The following is a 19658-nucleotide window of genomic DNA, read 5'->3' as shown; positions in this document are numbered from 1 at the left end:
CCTCATCATGGCATTCTCCGGTGGCCATGTCGGCAGTCAGCTGCGACATTTTATCTACTATCATCTCGACAATAACATGATCCGCAATGCGCTGTTCCTTGCTGAACGATACCACGCTCATGAACCGCGATCTCTCGAGGCGCAATACCTAATCTCTCTATGCCACCTTCTCAATGGCGAAATGAAATCCGCGTTGGAGTTCAGTGAGCCTGCGGCAGGGCGCGGCTTGCATGCTGGCTGTGTCTATGTCTACGCGCAAGCTTGCTTGGATCTTGAAAAATATCTTGAAGGCGCGACGGCGCTGGAGCGAAGTAAACCGCTCTGGGCCACAAAAAACAACTGGAGTATGATTTTTTCCTCCACCAAACTCTTGCAACTTTGTGGCCAAAATACTGACACCTGATTTTTAGACAAACATAGCGAAACACAACGGCAGCATCTACCAGACGCGGCGGCAGTATATTGTCTGCTAGGAAAGTTGTGGCAGGCGCACAAAGACGTGAACAAAGCGGTGGATTGTTACGTGAATTCCTTGAAATTGAATCCGTTCATGTGGGATGCATTTACGGGTCTCTGTGCTACAGGTTTGTCCCAGGTAACCCCGAAAGGACAACTGATTATGTGCTAACCTTCGACAGGCGTCAATATTCGAGTCCCAAATATTTACGACCTCGGTCCCGACCTTCGAGCCATGATCAACTCCACCCCTGAGGAAGCGGATACATTCACAGATGTCTTGTCACCAACAGAAGGTGCCTTGCGATCTAACAGAAGCGCCGCCTCTGACCCGTTCACGGTTCCTTCCTCCCGCGCCGATCCTGAGGGCACTTACGGTAGCTCGGCTCTCTGGGAGAAATTCAATGGCAGTTCAGTCAGTGTCGCATCGGTAGCCCCCATGTAGCTCACGAGGGCATGGAGACACCAGGGAACCCGAACAACGCATCGGGATCAGAAGACTTCCGTATTGCAAACAGCGTGCCTGGCCCAGACTCCGCGAGCGAGCCTCCATTGGCTCCTACTAGAAAAGCCCGCACAATTCACACGATGAATATAGATCAATCCGGCCACCCGCCCCCCAAGATGAAGACCACCGGGATGCGAAAAATCAAGCAACGAACAGAATCAGAAGAGCCGTCAGCAGGACCCATAGATCGAGAACCTCCACCTGCACCGCGAGTGGGCGATCGCAAACGTACTGTCTCTGGCCAAGTTGCTCATCCTCAACAACATCCTGTCGAACCGGGTGCCCCGCAGCGCCGCAGCGTTAGGCTCTTATCTCAAATAAAGCCCACGACCAGCAAATTTTCCAGCACGACACTGACAGGCAAGGACGGCCGTGAAGTGAAAAAAATCAGGAGTACATCTGGTAAACCACGCACGGCGACTGTTGGTCGAGTTGTCAGTGGGAACCGCAAACCTATTGAATCTTCTGATCCTGATGGCAAAGAACCTCGCGCTGCATCCGTTCCAATCAACTCCGGAGTTCCCCCGGTGCCCAAGGCAAGCGAAAGGACGAAAGAACTTGTCGCTCTGGACGCGCTTTTGGGTCTCTTCGCGAAACTTGCCTCTGGCTACTTTTCTTTGAATCGATACAAGTGCCCTGAAGCGATCTCACATCTCAATTCGCTTCCACAGGAGCACCGCGAGACCCCCTGGGTTCTCGCCCAACTCGGCCGCGCATACTTTGAGCAGGCCATGTACACAGAAGCTGCCAAGTATTTCTCTCGCATCCAAGCCTTAGCGCCCAATCGACTTCAGGACATGGAAATCTATTCCACGGTACTTTGGCATCTCAAAAACGACGTGGAGCTCGCTCATCTCGCTCATCACCTTTTGGAAGTTGATCGACTATCCCCTCAGGCCTGGTGTGCCCTTGGCAACTCTTTCTCGCATGAACGAGACCACGACCAGGCTATCAAGTGCTTTAAGCGTGCAACTATGCTGGATCCAGAATTTGCTTATGCTTTCACCCTCCAGGGTCACGAGTACGTCTCGAACGAGGAGTTCAACAAGGCGCTCGACTCTTACCGTCAAGGCATCAATGTCGATAATCGACATTATAATGCTTGGTACGGCCTTGGAACTGTCTACGATAAGATCGGTAAATACGAGTATGCGGAACATCACTTCCGCAACGCTGCGTCCATCAACCCCACCAATGCGGTACTCATCTGCTGCATTGGACTGGTTTTGGAGAAGACCGACGACTTCCGAGGTGCCTTGGTTCATTACGAGCGAGCTTGCTCTCTCGCTCCGCACTCGGTGCTGGCACGTTTCCGTAAAGCCCGTGTCCTCATGAAATGCCAAGAGTACAATTTTGCCTTGGCAGATCTGAAAATACTGAAGGACATAGCGCCCAACGAAGCCAACGTACACTTTCTCCTGGGAAAACTGTACAAAATGCTCCACGACAAACCCAACGCCATCAAGCACTTTACCGCAGCCCTGAATCTGGATCCAAAGGTAGGATATCTTGTCACACCTTCCCTTATTCAGTTCTAACCTCCAGACAGGCTGCACATTTTATAAAGGACGCAATGGACGAGTGGGAGGATGATGATATGGAGGACGACGATATGGCATAAACCTGTGATGCTCCGGGTCAAATTCGCTTCTTCTTTTTGCGTTTTCGTAGGGAGTGCCGCTGGGCGTTCTCAGGGGCTTCTGTTTCTGCTTTTCCTGCACAGCATACCACTTCGGAGTTTTATCGGGTCTTCCAGGTGTAGACATCTGGCATCGGCATGGTGTTTTTGTACATTAGTGAGAAAGCCAGGTACCGTCGTTCCGTTGACCTGGTGAACCGCGGCATAGCATAATCATTACCGATCCACGAGCCAAGACAATGACTTACAGTAACCATGCTTATCGACATATGCTAAATTAGCCTTCATACCATAGAAATTGTGTGTCACAGGGCGACATGGGTCTTGTTGGTTCGATAAGTCTGGAAGATCCCGGTCATCTAGCTCGTCCCATACATTGCGGAGATATCCCAAGGCGACTTCGCCTCTGTAGACTTATCAAACGCAATCGGAGCGGAAAAAGACAAGAAAACCGCGTCTTCCGCTACAACATGTTCCAGAATCTCCAAGAATCGAACATGGAAGGAATCATACTCGACCATGCCGAGATTCCCTAAATCGTCAAAAAAGTGCTACATCACCTTCCACGTCGCTCGTCCATTCATTGTACGCTTTCTCCATTTCATTCCTTCCAAGTAGTGCCGCTCCGATTCTTCATCTTCAAATCCGAAGTAGTATACCAGCTGTCGAGCAGCTTGGCCACGGTACTCAACTGTGCTCTCCATCCATCCACGGTTCTTGGAAAGAAACCCGTCCATTGGATGTCTGGGTCTTTGTTGTGGCGTTCCTGGGCCGCACCAGGTCTCTTCCTGCCTGAATTGGTCTTCGCAGCTTCCCTAACGATGTAAAAGTGGATTCTAATAGATCTGTGGGAATATAGACTATCACGCTCTCGTAGAGCCTTCGTGGAGAAAAAAAGGGTGTTGCGGGTATTATCATGGAACACCCACGGATCATCCAGACAAGCTCTCTTGTCCATGAGCGGGATGAAAGCGTTTGTGTGAATCTCGAATAGACAGATCTGTTTTTACAAAGCCGTCTCTGATTGTGCTGTTGCTCCACTCTATTTCATATTAGAAATATTTATCTTGTCCGTAGATCAAGGCTGCAGTTACTTACCGAGTATCAACCACTAGACGTCTTTGAGTTCATGTGCACGCCCTCGTACCACGATCAGGCAAGATTTCTTTCGTTTCAGTTCTTGTAAGATACTGAAGTACTCGTCGACGTTCGGGACCGCGCCATCGGCCAAGACTTCGAGCGATATCCACTCCATCAAGCCGCCGTTCTGACTTTTGCCGAAGCCTTGCAAAGTTGTCGGTAGGTTGGACTCGGTGGTTTTTGACTTTTTCATCTGTGAATTCGTAACATTTCTCTTTGCCACTTTTGCTTTTGCTTTTGTGGCCTTCGATTTTGCTCTTGTTGCTTTTGTTTTGACAGGATCTGATTTCGAGTTTCGCTGTGTCGCGTGTGTGGCAGATCGAGTGACAACCATGGCTTGACGAGTACTAATAGTCGAAGGGGACAAGAGGACAAGGGGCAAACCTTCTCGTTGAGTAAGCCGGACTGTGTGATGATAATGAGGAGCATAGCAAAGAGGGAGGTGGTTTGAAGTGGTCGCTAGTGTTTCTTCGGACTAGCCTGTTCTCGACAACTCGGAGGCCAGTTGTACGTTCGTCAGTTCACGATTCTCTCTTTGGAGAAGTGTAATTAGATCGATCAACTGACATAGATCATGGGGTCTTCATTCTTGATCTAATAGGGAAGACAGAAGAAAAAGAATGGGTGGTGGGAGCTGTTTACTAATGTAATTCCCTACCGAGTCGACCACCCAACCAAAAAGGCGTCAAGACGGTTACCCACTATTTTCAACCAACCCTCCATGCAGCCAAAACACGCTCAATCAGGCCGGAATTTGATCTAATAGGAATACCGGATACTACTAGCTATTAGAGGTATTCAGAAATGCAGTATCGACTCAATTCGCGTGATACCCAGCGCGTTACCACATACCCCGCCCCCGCACTACGCTACAGGACGGCGTCAACGGCCACCAATATGGAGCTGATACACACGCTACTAGTCATAAATTGACTGCATTTGAAAAAAAATAGCTTGCTCAGTGGATACTCTCTATAGATTTACGTGAGGCGGCCCCTAAGCCCTCTACTGTGAGAGAAATAGCCAATATTATACTTGCGGACCGTGAAACCCCCCCCCCCCCCCCCCAAACTAAGTGTTGGGACAAGTTGAGTAACCGAACTTATAAAACGCCGAGAAGAGCTCCAAGCACATTTTTCAAACTGCTATGATTACCAACGTGCTCAAAAGAGGACCTAAAGGTCTTATGCGAGTGGTTTAAAACGTGATTAATAAGAATAGTATCTAACTAATCAGATGATATCTAACTATAACTTTAGTAAGACTAGTTTTGCGGTAGGCCTTATATTAGCACAAAAGGTGGGTTACTCGAGCTACGTATTATAGTCGACAGACAATCTTATAGCCTAGTGCCTAGTGTTACGCGCTGCTGTCTGGGCGTGGTGAAACGGGGTTTCCTGGGTGATACTTGCCTAGTATGCTAGCCTCTAAGCGGGTCCGTAACTGTACTGTCGCTGATGCTAAGCCTTACACGGGCCCGGGGGTCTCCACTGACACCGGAGTTCGGTTTTTGGGCTTTTCAGTACCCTTCATTTCGCGATGTGTGGACAGGGCAGGGTCCCCGGTGATACTGATATTTTAGTGGTTCACGGTGTCCCGGCTCTATATGGAGACAATGATGGCGAGTATGGACCGACCGGAAGAGTCAAGGTGAAGGGTGACGGGTATTTATAGCGCGAGTTACGAAGGGTAAGGCCCAAGATGGTTATCTGTGGGCATATCCATGGGGCATTTGGCCTCTCCATTATCGAACACCATGAAATCCAAGACGTCATGAACGGGCTACAGATGCGATGGGGAGGATACGCCATTCATCTGCGAAGTCCTGTTTTCGGTAAGGGGCTTTTGGATCCACATATCCCTGGATCCCACCGATCTGAGGATAATTAGCGGTTTGTCTTCGTGATCTTTCGAAGTTAGAGTCTCACGTTCTGCTGTAAGAGATTGTCCTCCGCTTGCTCCTTGCCAGCTGAAGTTAGTATTTGTCCTTGTGTGACAGTGTCATGTGGATGAAACTCATACATGTTATGGACAACCCGATTGACCTGCTTCCCCAGAATCCTTTGGATTTCGGGAGTTCCAAGGTATCTGCTTTGTCAGTATGCTCTTGATATCGCCCTTGGGACCAAGGTTCGCACCTACTTGTAGAAGTAAATATGGGCCTTTACATATTTCAACGCTGAGCCCCAGTCAGGCTGCCTTTTGTCTTTAGCCTTCTTCATGATCACATTCAAACATGTTTTGTGAGTTTCCTCGTTTCCTCCAAAATACTTGAAGTCGTCAGTTGAATGCTACCAATGGGAAGAACGCAATGGGATATAAACTTACATTTGCTTTCACTGAAGAGTTGATGTATGCAGGAAGAAGCACCTAGATAGGTTTCGCATGTCAGCCCGGATTCTTAGGCAATTCAAGATTGAGAAACCTACAAACTCTTCAGCATTTATCCATTTCCTTCCATCTTTCCCAGGATAAGCCGAGGCAACAAATTTGTGGGCACTCCAGGCATTTTTGTCATCATCGTTCTTCGCCCACCAAACCTTCATGTAATCACACATGTGGATGACTCCCGTGTGTCCCTGGCGGGGTTCATTGAACCCTAGTGCATCGGATTGGAGTTAGGGTCGCTTTCATCACCCATATTGACGTCACCGTCATCGTCGGCCTCGCCCATTTCGGTATCACCATCGTTATCAGAGCCACTGTCATAAGACAGAACATTGGATCGCTTAATCGTCATATGTCTGAATAATTGAGGAAGATATGACGGGTTAACTTGGAAGGAAACGGCGTGAATATCGGAGTCGAGATCAAGCAATACATACCACCTGGGCTCCAAGAACGTGCTCGGCTGAGAAATAGATGAGATTCTGGTCATTCCAAAACATGATCAACGTATTGTCAGAAATTACCATCGTAGCGTGGTTTGTTTTTGCCTGGCTCGTTGGGAGTGGTGACGATTCCAAAGTCGAAGTCGTTGCAGTCATCAGGTTTAATCCCATCATATGACACGACATTGGACGCGCCGAACTTTTTAGCCAAGTCTCCGGAGGATGGAAAAGTTGGGAAATTGATTTGTAACCCGTCGGTTGTGAAGCCCTCGTATTGTGTGGCATCTTTCCTGGTGTTCTGCTTGCAGTAGTCCATTGGCTCTTTTTCACTTCGTTTGTACAGCATTTTGGCCTGCAAAGACAACATATCGCAGTCAGGATCCGGGTCATCAGACGAGTCATCGCTGCCTGGGCATGAAATGTGTGAGGTTGACCATGCGCACTGGCGCTTGGCTTCCTTCGGTGTATCCAACGCACGGCTCTCCAACTTTGTGGAATTGGGCAATACCATGAAGCCAGCATGCTCCGATCGTCCCGCCAGCGAGGAGAATGGGATACAATCATGATAGACCTGTCTCATAGTAAGGGAGTTGAAGGTATAGTCATTTTTGCCCCACGCTTCAATGCCACTCTTTACACTTAGCTCGGCTTCAACCTCTGCCTTCAATGACAGATCTATGCCTGTACATGAAGTATCGGCAGTTGCTTGATATGATTTTAGCCAATTGAATTCTCTCAAGAAGCAAATTATGAATCGTGGGGACATTACTTTTTTCACGCAACTCGCTCGGGGCAGCCAGAACGTCGACGAAAGTTAGCATGCCATGTACAGTATATGAATGTACCAGACTTTTGGCCATCCTGGAGTTTAATTCGGAAGCTCTTATAAATGGAATGTTCACCGTGGTCAAGGGCACCACTAAGCGATGTATTTAGTTGGGCCGATGACCGTATAGGCCAGCAAACGTCTCTTTGTGTATTGGAACATATTGAAATTGGTATATGGGAGCTTTGAATTGATTCAAACGCATGTCGGGAACAATCTTGAGAAGGAGACGCTCTGTCAAGAGCAGGACTTGGTCGTTTCATTCCAATAGATTTCCCGGCAGAAATATAGAAGACCCAGCGGCCTCATGAAGGCCTTACACTGGTCACGTGTGATGGTGTGTCTGAAAAGTAGAGGAATTTGAACTTTCAACTTCTAAAAGAGGTGGTGTTGGCGTACGAAGTTGAAAGGTAATCTTTTCAAGAACTCGGTCTGGATCAAGTGGGTTAAGACCAGCTCCTGCCAATCCACTGTATATGTTCTCCCGATTGAAAACAGTTTCGTGCGCAGGTGGATATAGGTATAGGACGTCTTCCTTGTCAATGTGGTTGTTACCGGCAGCTATCATCGCCTCAGTCAATTTCCTGTACGCGCGTTTAAGCGGCCCAAAAACACCAACATCTAGTGGTTGAAAAGATAAGAAATATAGGGAGGCATGCAGAGGCAGATTATTGAATTCTCTTTGCAAAAATCATCAAACTCTGCAGTCAGATAGCTAGAATAGCCATCAAGAATAAGCAACCTCTTCGCACCAGTTGAGTGGCTGCTAGCATATGGTTCGAACATCTCCTTTAACCAGCGAAAGCTAGTTTCATCCGTTGTCCAGCCATTCTAGCTTCTGAAAAGGGCATATTCTTATTAAAAAAAGAAGGCTCCTGATACCAAGCAACTTGGTGAGATTCGGCTTTTAGGATAATCCTAGCGGTATAGAAATCCCTTCGGAGCTCACGCATTCGATGATTGTGACCCATTCGTGATTCCCCTAAATAACCCTGCGAAGCGTTTCACTGCGCTCTACTACAGTAATAACCTTAGGGGTTGAGCAGAGCCCTATTGCAAAGCCAGTTTTATCAAAGCTCCAGATATCACCCTCGTGGATACCGTGTTCTTGAACAGCCTCTCGTACGGTCGCAAACCACCGTTTAATAATATTTAGGACTCCTGATTTACACGCTGGTATGTAATCCGCCGGTTATATCATTTACGTAGTGCTGGATGGCGTTTATATGCCCAGTTAACGCCAGGGGTTTCAGTAGGATCTTATGTGCGCTCGTGAAGAAGAATCTGCGCCATTCCACGTAGGAACTCGGGCCGAATTGAAAATCCTCGTTTGTCGGCCTCTATAGTTTCTTCTTAAGCACCTCTTCTTCAAATTAATTTAATTTATAAACGTTGGGTGCGCGTGTTTCCCCGCGTGATTTGCTTTCATTGAGTCGACGGCGAAGGGTAGTTTCAGACACATTAAACGTATCAGCGGCCTTTAATCTTGATTTGATTATTATTTTTATTTTTGAAAGCAGAAATCGTCATCTGGGTGCGATTTTCTTGAGATATATGCATTTTGGATAGTGGTGGTGAAAAATAACGCGTGGAGGAGATAATGCAGAAGGGAAGCTAGACGCGAAATTCACCGCTCGGTGGTTAATTACGTTAGTTAACATGTTCTGGTAGGTGCCCACTCGGGATATCCGAGAACTAGAAACTAACATAACTATGACGTATAGTTCAGAAGCTTGAGCTGTCCTGTACACGCGTCTTGCGTCATATAAGCTACTGTACCTCCGTAGACTATGCAATGTGAAACTACCTCAAATACTCGCCTTCGCTGGTCTGATCAGCTAACTCAGGAGATCACTTCATTGGTTCAATTTAAGGATCATATGATGTACATGCTAAGGTTTTGATGTTGACGTCATGACCTTGTTCACCTGCTACCAAGGAAATAGTCGGAAGTTAAATTTATATCTATTTCAACTTTGCCCTTCCGTCAAACCTGTTTGGAAGTTCGCATACATACGACAAGAAGAATTTTGATTTCTCTCCAAAGACAACTGCCCTTACCGCTATTGAATAACATAATCGAAGAGTGCAATTCTCCGAAATCATTCATGATGGCTACTCCACGGATTGAGCACTATACAACAGACGTTCACTCCCACTGGGAAGGCAGTCATACTAAAGATTGGGCTGAGGTCGATCTACTCGGATATGAGACTGCCACTGATAGGATGTTCCGGAAGTTGTGTGAAAATCCCGACGCTGCTCTTGTCCAAGTTGGCCATAGATCAAAACTGATCAATGATCACGGCCATGACTATCGGTTTAATGGAAAATTCACTAGTGACCAGACTCAACCAGAGCACAGTCACCATGAATATAACCACTTTGGGAAGTTGATGAAATGGGAAGGGGATCGTTGGTATAAATATGACTTTCAAGTGGAAGTGACTGATCACATCAGGTCTCAATGACCGAGGCAATATGGTTCAGGTCACTACGGCTATGCGTAAAACAGAAGCTGTTGTTGGGGCAGTATTTTCTGCCCAAAAGTATTTTCTGCCCACAGCATTGTATCTACTATGCCCCAATCTCAGGGAATTTCTGAGGTCACTCAAATCAGGAATCTTTCAACAAACAATATGTACGCAGATTACAGCAATCAATTTTCTTTATTATAAGACCAAACCCCTACGTACAGTTTAGTTCATCAGGCTGTTCTAATTTTGTGCCATCAGATTCCTATAGTCAGTTTTGAGGGTGGATAGATGCATTTTTCAGAATTATAGGGACATTGGATGATTTTGCTGGTAAATTTAGGTGTGTATTTTTAGGCTTGATTTCGCATCAAAGAGTAATGTTAAATGGATATCATTGTTGTTCCAATCTGGATATAAAACTCCGCATGATGTTTTCTACAGCGGGTAATCGATCGTATAATTCTGTCGCGAGCTTACTGCTGAGTCGAACATTACTGAGAGATTCAAGGAGTAGCTTAACGCTGTAGAGTGCGGATTTAGCGACTTGAACTGTAAGTTCGTTGGTGTTGAACGGTTGAAAATTTTCCATCTGAAATACGATCAATGACAGAAAGATGAATTTATTCGTTGTGCACTCACTCTCACCCGATGCTAAACATATGCTAAACATACTAGGACTTGGTGATTATCTTGCGTCGTTGGATCCACGTTGGACATGGCAAGAGCATTTACAACGAGTGCTAATTTTCTGTGAAACCCATGTTAAACGAGCATTCAAAAAGAAATTCGGGGCCCATGATGCTACTCCATTTATCGATTTGATACTCCGAGCGGATGACCTATCCACAGTTCTTGGGTACATGGATCAATGTGCTGAAGTATGGCCTGAAACGGCTAATTGGTTTAAGAATAAGCGAACGCCATGGATATTAGCAGGCCTCACACGTGAGGCCTCTAGAATTCCAATCTATTGGTGGATGGCGGCGCCACATCATACTGGGATCTGTGAAAGCAGCCACTTTGTGGATAATGAAGCTATTGGACGAAAGCAGTCACTCTTGGCAGCGATTTTGATGTATCTAGCAGCTCTCCATATGGTTAACATATCACTAACTTATTACGTTTAGGACAAAGCGGCATGTTAATAATATGGTTGAAAAGACAAAGCTTGCTGCTGAAGAAGGTCGCCACTCAACATGGAAGCCCGCAGATGCTGTTTCACGTATCTCGAAAGCAGGTCATCGAAAGAGTAAGTTCTGGTTTTTTAGTATATGGTTGACATATGTTTAACTTATGTAATAACTTCTTTCCAGACATACGAAACCGTGCTTCAGCAGAACGTCGGAAAAGAAAGTCGCATATGCCCTACAAGCCTAGCAATCCGTATGATTCAATTGAAATATCTACATCGCTTATGGGGCCGCCTCCGCGTCCTGGTTCAGATATCAATTCAGATTCAATTTCAATATCTGATACACAAACTATTCAATCATCTCGCTCTCGCTCATGCTCAACTCGCTCACTATCAATCCAGCCACAGTTGACTGAGTTAGCTGAGCTACAAAAAGAAGAGGAACGGCTCCAGCAAGAGATCGAATTGATAGAACGACGTGAACGGATTCAGAAGCTAAGGCAACGGCTAGATTCATTGCGTTAAATAGTTCTCTGTACATAGGAATAGCATATGTTTTGCATATCTAAAACATTCATTTCATTGAGTATGTGTACGCTGATTGCATATTGTTCTGAGATGTAAAACATTGAAGTCGTCAATCATTATCATGACGAAAAACGGATCACTTACCCTCTCAAAATGTGCATAATATATATCCTAATTCGGAGGACTAACAGCGTAAAGGCCCAGCTAAGGAGAAGCAGGTGCAAAAGCACTATCATCAGCACTATCACCACCTCCGGTACCTTCTCTGTCGCTATCACTATCTCCATTACCGTCGCCATCTCTATTTCCATCTTCATTACCGTTATCATCGGAGATATACTCCTCCTCGCTAGAGTCGTCAGGGGTAGTACTCATGCCGTCGGCCACATGCAGCTGAGTGGGGGTCATAAATGGAACGGGGTTCGGAGGAGGGTTTTGTCCGCGCTGCATATGATTGGCATATGGTTGGCGTATTAACAAAATAATGTTAACTTACGCGTCTGCTACGTCCGCCACTAGTAGGTGTGACGGGTTGCTGCTCGCGATGGTAATTAGAACCGTATCCCTGGCGCCAGTAGCGGTCATGTCGGCTAGAACAATCAGATATGTTAGCTATATGCTTAAGTTCTGCATACAAAATTCTTACGCAATATTAGTCAGGTTATCAGCGTAGTGGCCAATCGGGCCGGCCGCTGGGCCGCGGCCTGGTTCGTTCATGAAAACATCCTGACGCCACTGCCCACTGCGAACATAGTTGACAAGAGTATTCTGACCCTCGACACGCTCTTCAAATGATATAGGTTTGCGGTCAGGATTAACAACTACAGTGTTCATTGGTTAGCATAACTCTCACATATGTGAAGAAAAAAATGCCTACAGCAGCCGGTATGCACCTGACGCATATGCCGACGAAAGTCGGGCTGCGACTCAAATGTTTGGCCGCACTGGTGCACGGGTGGGTTCTCCACCACTGGGCAAACTAGAGTGTTTATTTTAGATAGCCGAAGACGTGGGTTTGGATGCATATCAGTCGGGTTAGCCAGATCAGCAGCGGTGATCTGATACCGAGGGTTGCCAGGTGGGCTGTATGCCAGGCCACGGGCTTCCAGTTTGGGTTAGGGTCAATAATAGGGCCTGCATATGATCAGCATATGTTTTCCGAGGTCAACAGAACAACAAACCATGGTGGTAACCAAACACTAGGTGTGGGTTCATAGCAGTCTCTACACCATCTGCCTCAAAGAACGCGCGAGGTAGTTGGTGGCCTGTAAGGTGGCGAAACTTGTGTGATCAGCCATTTCAACATAAGCAAATAATATGTGAGCAATATGTCAAATGCGAGCGAGACAATGTGTGGAGAGTTATGCAAAATAAAGATAGGGAGGGTAGGAGAGAGAGCTTGTTGAGTGTATGTTGTGTATATATATATCACAGGCTTTGTTTACATTTACTGGGCATAACTGCCCAAAATAGGTGGCAGGCTCTATGAAAGGAAAGCGCAGTAGTGAATTCCGCCATTGAGCCTCCTCCTTTGTTTGAAAACAATGGCTGCAAACCTTGGCTGCGATATGCTCATGATATGTAGAAAAACTTGAGTGCAGTAAATTGAGGTTATTGTTCAGGTATACAATTAACGTGATTCACTACCGAGTCGCCCACCCTACCGAGCCGCCCGCTCCGCCCGCGAACGCGTCTTTCTATCCCTTCCTACCACTTCATCCGGCAACCATGCCACCAATTCGCAATATTACCGCCCATACGCGTGAGAACCAAGAGGGCAGGTTATTACTTGCTATAGAGGCTCTCAAAAACAACGAAAAATTGACTGTCCGACGCGCTGCAGACCTATATGATGTTCCTCGTACTACCCTTCGCGGTCGCCGCAGTGGCACAACTGAACGCACTGCCACGCGCGCAAACAGCCATAAATTGACTGAATTGGAGGAGAAATCGCTAGAGAATTGGGTTCTTTCTATGGACGACCGTGGAATTGCTCCTAGGCATGAATTGGTGCGAGAGATGGCAAATTTGCTACTATCTCAGCGCGGCAAAGGTCCTCCGGTCACGGTCGGCAAGAATTGGGTCACCAAATTTATTAAGCGCACGCCAGAGCTTGATACACGATACACACGCTGTAGGGACTATCAGCGTGCTCTCTGTGAGGACCCAAAGCTAATTCAGCAATGGTTTGACCTTATTCAAGAGGTTATTTGCAAATACGGTATCCACCAAGACGATATCTACAATTTTGACGAAACTGGCTTCGCAATGGGCCTCTGTAGCACTTCTAAAGTAGTAACTCGCGCTGGTTACTATGGACGAAGGGCTAAAATCCAACCGGGGAATCGTGAGTGGGTAACGGCAGTTGAAACAATTTGTATGAGTGGATGGGCGCTTCCGCCGGTGCTCATATTCAAAGCGAAAACCTACAATTCGGCCTGGTTTTCCTCCGAAATTGACCTCCCTCGCGACTGGCATATTGAGGTTAGCGATAATGGATGGACGACTAATGAAATTGGCCTTCGGTGGTTAACAAACCACTTTATACCATTGACTAATGGTTATACAAAGGGCAAGTGGCGTCTCCTAATTTTGGATGGACATGGAAGCCATATGACTGCTCAATTTGACCAAATATGTAGAGATAATAATATTATCTCTATCTGTATGCCGCCACATTCGTCTCACCTACTTCAACCACTTGATGTAGGTTGTTTCTCTATTATCAAGCAAGAATATGGTCAATTGGTTCAGTCAATGATAGTGGATGGTATACACCACATCGACAAGCTTGATTTCTTGTCCAATTACCCCTATGCGCGCACAAAGGCATACACACAATCAACTATTCGAAATGCTTTTGCTGGCGCCGGTCTTCTACCTCTCTCTGCGCAGAGGGTATTAGAAAAATTGAATATCCATATCAATGTTACTCCCCCAGGGAGTAGGGCAGGAGAGAGCGGCAGCAGTGGTTTTATCCCCTGTACACCACAAAAGCCTACTGAAATTCAGCGGCAAACACGATCAATTGGCAAATTACTACAGCAAGCTCGCCAATTAGCGCTGGATACCAATATTGAGAGAGCTTTGGTGCAAATCGAACAATTAGCAAAGAGCGCGCGCGCTAGTATGCATGAAAAAACGCTATATTTAGCTGATATCAACCGAATGCACGCTACCCATGCTAAGCAGCAGAAGAAACAAGCAATTCCTGGCACGAATATTGGTCGATCGGAGGGTTGTACGCGCGCACAGTGGGAGGAGGAATATGTTCGTGCCAATGATACTACTACGGCAGGTCCTAGTGGGACAGGAAAAACGACATTTCAGAGAGCGCCGCCGCGTTGTTCGAATTGCAATACTCTTGGGCATAAGAGAACACACTGCCCGGCTTAGTTTGATATATTTATCAATTTCATACAATTCCTGGTGGTCGAGTAATATTCAAAAATAATGGTAGGGGCCGAGCGGAGCGGGCGGCTCGGTAGGGTGGGCGACTCGGTAGTGAATTACGTTAGCGTATATTAGTCAATGGAGAACAGGGTCTTAGTTATAAGCCAATTAAATTAGCCGTAGCCGGCTTACGTGTACCTGGCAAGGGCCAAAAGTTTTGGCCCTTGCTCCACTGTAAAGCTGAGCGAGGGCCAAAATCCGGAACATTAATATTCCGGCCTAGTGGGGCGGTCACGTTATTTTTTGACACTCGTTCTACCAGAACCCGGGGGCACCACCGGTTTTACTCCGGACACCAACCTGACTCAGCATTCCTGTATGTCGCCGTGACAACATTACATACAATACTTAATATTGCAGTTGCCCCGACAGGAGTTAAACTATATTTGAATCAAACAAATTATGGAGGCACCACCGGAAGCAATTTATTCCACTCGAGAGGACCTCCTCATGTCAGTGAGGAACTTCGCTCTATCCCAGGGGTATGTTGTGACAATTCGACATTCAACAGCCAATAAAAATGTCGTATTAGGATGTGATATGGGAGGGGTATATCATGATCGAGTTGGGGCCTTGGAAGGAGCAAAGCGCCGAAAAACATCTACCCGCCGCATCGGCTGTCCTTTCGAGTTATACGGATCATATAGCAAGGGGTACTGGCAACTGAAGGTTCGTAACCCTATGCACACACATGGGCTGAGTGACCTGTCGGCACATCCCCAGGCAAGAAAGCTTTCGGACGATCAACGAGCAGAAATCGGACGACTATCAAGCATGGGTGTGAGACCACAAACTATTGAAGCGGTACTTCGCGAATCAGACGCATCTGCACGTTTCATAAGGCGAGACATTTATAACGCTCGTATGGCTGAACGCCCACGGCAATTGGGAGGACGCTCCCCAGTTGAATACCTTGTTCAACAACTTCAACATGAAGGTAGTTGGCTGCATGCCAAGCAGTCTGATGATATAGGACACATCAGGTTCCTCATGTTTGCACACCAAAAGTCTATCGACTTTGCAAACCAGTATAACCGAGTGTTTCTTCTGGATTGCACGTACAAGTCCAATCGATACCGAATGCCTTTACTTCACATTGTAGGCTTTTCGCCAACCAACAAATCCTTCTCCGTCGCATTTTGCTTCATGGAGAACGAGGAAGTGGAGAGCTACTGCTGGGCACTGAGCACATTCTTCTCATTTATCAAGCGCCCAAACCCACCATCCGTTTTATGCACCGATAGAGACTGGGCCTTACTATCAGCAATCGAGCATCAGCTACCAGACTTCCCGCATATTCTTTGCGTGTGGCGCCTAAACAAGAACATCCAGGCCCATTGCAAGAAAGAGTTCGTCACAAATGAAGAGTATAACAAGTTTTTCTCCCTTTGGATCAACTTGGCTAGCGCTCCGAAAGAAGAGGTGTATAACCAATCAAAAGAAGATATCCGATTATTCCTCAAAGATAAGCCGCATATCTTCCATTACCTGGAAAACAATGTACTTGTTCACCGAGAAAAGTTTGTCATTGCGTGGACAAGGAAATGGCTTCACCTAGGAAATGCAACGACCTCGAGGGCAGAAGGCGCACACGCTACGATGAAGCGCTGGATTTGCTCCTCCACAGCTGATATCTTGACAGTGTTTGAGATGCTGGAGAGAAGCATCGTTGCGCAGGTGAACGCAATAGATGCGGAACTCGCACATGACCGAATATTGACTCCCGTCTTTGCGAGCAAAGTCCTCTTTGCCAACCTTATTGGACATGTTTGGAGATACGCAATCACGCTCCTAGTTGAGCAGTATCAGAGAGTCAAATGCGTCACAAAGGAGGCGCCATTGTTACCCTGTACAAACACCTTCACAGGAACAATGGGCCTTCCCTGTTCTCATCGGATAGCGAAAATATTGCAGAGCCAATCATCCATCCAGCTCGCTGAAGTACATCCATTCTGGAGAATTACAGATGATACAACTCCTTATCGGTAAATACTTGACCGTCGCCTAGCGTGGAATTATGCTAATTAGAGGTAGCCAAATCCTCGAGCCTCAATTACCAGCTCCAATCTACAAGAGAAGTTCTCCGTTCATGGCTTGCGAAGGCAGACTTGAGGGCCGCAGCCCATCAGGGTTCGAGATCAAGGAGCGTACACATCCTAGTTCACAGGGAGACTTCTCTACCTTGAGACAGGCAAAAAGACCGCCGACTTGCTCTCATTGTCACGTGCAGGGGCACAGGATGAACCAATGCCTGGAGTATAAGAAGATGATATGGGCGGGTGAGAAGAAGTAAACAATGAGGTTGTGATGCCTGAGAAGCATATGACCTGTCGAGGATAGTGGGGTAGCACCCGAAATAGTTTAGTTCCGTTTGTGTCGTGATATCTTCATTTGTACTAGGGGATTCTCGACACTCCGAGATCGGGAGGTTCAACTCCTCACCCTACTCATGTAAGCAAGGACACCCTAACGTGTCCTCGCAGCATGCGCTCTTTTCTCCTTTTCTTCAATTAATTCATCCTATCTTTTTGGATTGGTTCCCCTTGGTAGATTAGCCCCATTCTTGCATACAATGCCATACTGTATCAGCTAGCTGCGACATGACCTTATACGGTAATTTTCATGTTTTGACCTGTATCATTAGCGTGGTAATTGTGTTGAGTCTGCACAAAAATGGTGTTTGGAGTAAAACCGGTGGTGCCCCTATCAGGACCCTAGTTTGCGCCACATTTGCAAGGACTTTGTGTAATTCCTAATCCACAGAATCTAGATCAATATTGGCCCTGATGTTCGTGGCGACGGTCTTGTCCGAGCCGACCGAATGACTCGATTGTTATCAGTTCGGCGATGCACACTTCAAGTCCCCACTATCTGTCTCGATTCTGGGCAACATCCGAACGCCGGTAGACTGAGCCGAAGCATGGTCGTCACAACACCCACACGGCACCCCCCCTCCACCCCCCTGCTTGTGCTAGCTGCATGACTTATAACGGAGAAATTTGTTAAGAGCTTGCCGATTGCCAAAACTTAACCGAGGGGCATCTTTGGATGTTTCCGTTTATAGTAAGTCCCTGAGCCCATATCCTGGTATTTCCAGCCCAGCTCGTTCAACAATTCAAGGTTGCGACATTCGGTCTTCGGGGCGCTCATTCAGGTCTCGCAGCGAAAACAGCAGCAGGCAACGCGTCTGCCCGTAACCCGATCGAGCTGAACAAGTTCATCGTGACCGAAATTTCGTCCTTCAGCGTCTTAGACTCGACCAGGAAAAGAACATGCTATGACGCAGCGTCGGTACGGGGTGCATCGAGTGGAAGATAAGATGACTCGGCAATGCTTAGCGCGGGAAGAATTCGCGCTGATCAAATGCTTAGCCCTCTGCACGGCGGCAACTGTCCAATTTTCCACCAAGAGAAACCAACGGAAATTGCCGGCAGACCGTGCAGGCGATCGATCGAGGCTCGAGCGACTCAACCAACAACAGAGGCTGATCGGAGAAATTGTGCTGGGGGACGATGGCAAACTACCCGATCGGCCGGCCAAGACTGCCACACGGGAATAAGGTTAGGCTGGAGGCGCTAGGCGGTTCGGCAATTTTCCCCTGTGCCCTACATTGCATCGTGGTTCCGGGGTTCGAGGGTTCGTGTTTGGCTTCGAAAAAAAGTTATCATGTGGATATTGGGACCTTAATGTGTGGAATTGTCGAGCATAATAGGACTCTGTCTATCTCTACAGCCTTCCGACTATCTGGAGAGTGCCTACAGGTTCCGCCCAAAATTCAAAAATTGCGAGTGATAGTATTGGCTCGAGATAAATGGGAGTCAGCAATAATGCGAAAAGAAAAAGCTGAAATGTAGCCAAATGTATCTGGGTGGATCAGACTGACCCTCGGCTAACAAGCACGATCGATGTAGAAAGAACAAACACCGAATAGCTGGCTGATGAGTTGAATAAATTTCACGGAAAACCGCCTGTGATTATGCTCCTTTCCAGCACCGAGGAGCGAGGACACTCATACTGTATCGACTTGGTCTCACCAATATGGGTGAATATGGTGGGCAAGCCCACACAAAAGCAGGACAGTCTTCCCTGCCTCAGCTGGGATCGTTATGGGGAACACCTATCTTATCCTCCGTACTCAAGGTACTAGGAAGCATTACATCTGCGATACGATAGCGTCCTGCATACCGCATGGCAGAGAATACTGGGCTAGCATCATTTTAGCTAGATGCAGAGTACGTGTATTTACACTACAGGCAAAGCTATCTACTGGGCATATAGCATCCCCATTGTTACCGAAGGGTACGATTGAGAATGATCCTTTTCTTCGCTGAGGCTATCATTGACCGGAAGTTGCCGTCTTCCCAGGTTGAACTGTGATGCTATCTCTGAGCGGCCATGCCAGGTGCGGCCATGCCAGGCAGCCAGTGTTTACGCGACCTGTTTATCTTCACTTTTTACGCGCATCCTCATCTTTCCCCCACCAACACCACTAAGGACGATCTCTTCACCTGCATCGTTACATAACGCACCTCATCTTTCCCTGGCAACACCTCCTCGGCAACACTACTGAGGACGGTTTCTTCGCGTACATCGAGGTTAGTATGCCCCCTCTCAACATGCGTGGCTGTCAGCCCGTCCACATATTTATCACTTTTGAGACTCACACCC

The 19658-nt window shown here is 47.1% G+C and overlaps 5 protein-coding genes across 5 annotated transcripts; 2 read left to right on the top strand and 3 right to left on the bottom strand.

Annotated features, from left to right (window-relative positions):
* Positions 1–7: 7 nt before the first annotated feature.
* Positions 8–2585, top strand: N7532_003598 (anaphase promoting complex subunit bimA; the record flags this gene model as incomplete). The annotated part of the gene is made up of 5 exons (XM_056616092.1): positions 8–344; positions 411–584; positions 639–871; positions 910–2463; positions 2514–2585. 5 exons carry the CDS (start codon positions 8–10, stop codon positions 2583–2585), a joined length of 2370 nt encoding a protein of 789 aa, XP_056476449.1.
* A 377-nt stretch (positions 2586–2962) lies between these two features.
* Positions 2963–4077, bottom strand: N7532_003597 (uncharacterized protein; the record flags this gene model as incomplete). The annotated part of the gene is made up of 3 exons (XM_056616091.1): positions 2963–3135; positions 3193–3418; positions 3751–4077. 3 exons carry the CDS (start codon positions 4075–4077, stop codon positions 2963–2965), a joined length of 726 nt encoding a protein of 241 aa, XP_056476448.1.
* A 1437-nt stretch (positions 4078–5514) lies between these two features.
* Positions 5515–7154, bottom strand: N7532_003596 (uncharacterized protein; the record flags this gene model as incomplete). The annotated part of the gene is made up of 8 exons (XM_056616090.1): positions 5515–5619; positions 5672–5831; positions 5886–6013; positions 6072–6113; positions 6173–6342; positions 6396–6471; positions 6569–6594; positions 6656–7154. 8 exons carry the CDS (start codon positions 7152–7154, stop codon positions 5515–5517), a joined length of 1206 nt encoding a protein of 401 aa, XP_056476447.1.
* A 4587-nt stretch (positions 7155–11741) lies between these two features.
* On the bottom strand, positions 11742–12439 carry N7532_003595 (uncharacterized protein; the record flags this gene model as incomplete). The annotated part of the gene is made up of 4 exons (XM_056616089.1): positions 11742–11981; positions 12034–12127; positions 12184–12358; positions 12415–12439. 4 exons carry the CDS (start codon positions 12437–12439, stop codon positions 11742–11744), a joined length of 534 nt encoding a protein of 177 aa, XP_056476446.1.
* A 2953-nt stretch (positions 12440–15392) lies between these two features.
* On the top strand, positions 15393–16890 carry N7532_003594 (uncharacterized protein; the record flags this gene model as incomplete). Its single annotated transcript, XM_056616088.1, has 2 exons — positions 15393–16802; positions 16858–16890. The coding sequence occupies 2 exons, from the start codon at positions 15393–15395 to the stop codon at positions 16888–16890; spliced, it is 1443 nt and encodes a 480-aa protein (XP_056476445.1).
* Between the last annotated feature and the right edge of the window lie 2768 nt (positions 16891–19658).

The sequence above is a fragment of the Penicillium argentinense genome (assembly GCF_028826775.1).
Source record: "Penicillium argentinense strain IBT 30761 chromosome Unknown utg000004l_segment0_segment0, whole genome shotgun sequence".
Lineage (NCBI taxonomy): Eukaryota > Fungi > Ascomycota > Eurotiomycetes > Eurotiales > Aspergillaceae > Penicillium > Penicillium argentinense.
The sequence above is the reverse complement of the archived record's forward strand: the minus strand, read 5'-3'. Positions and strand labels throughout refer to the sequence as shown.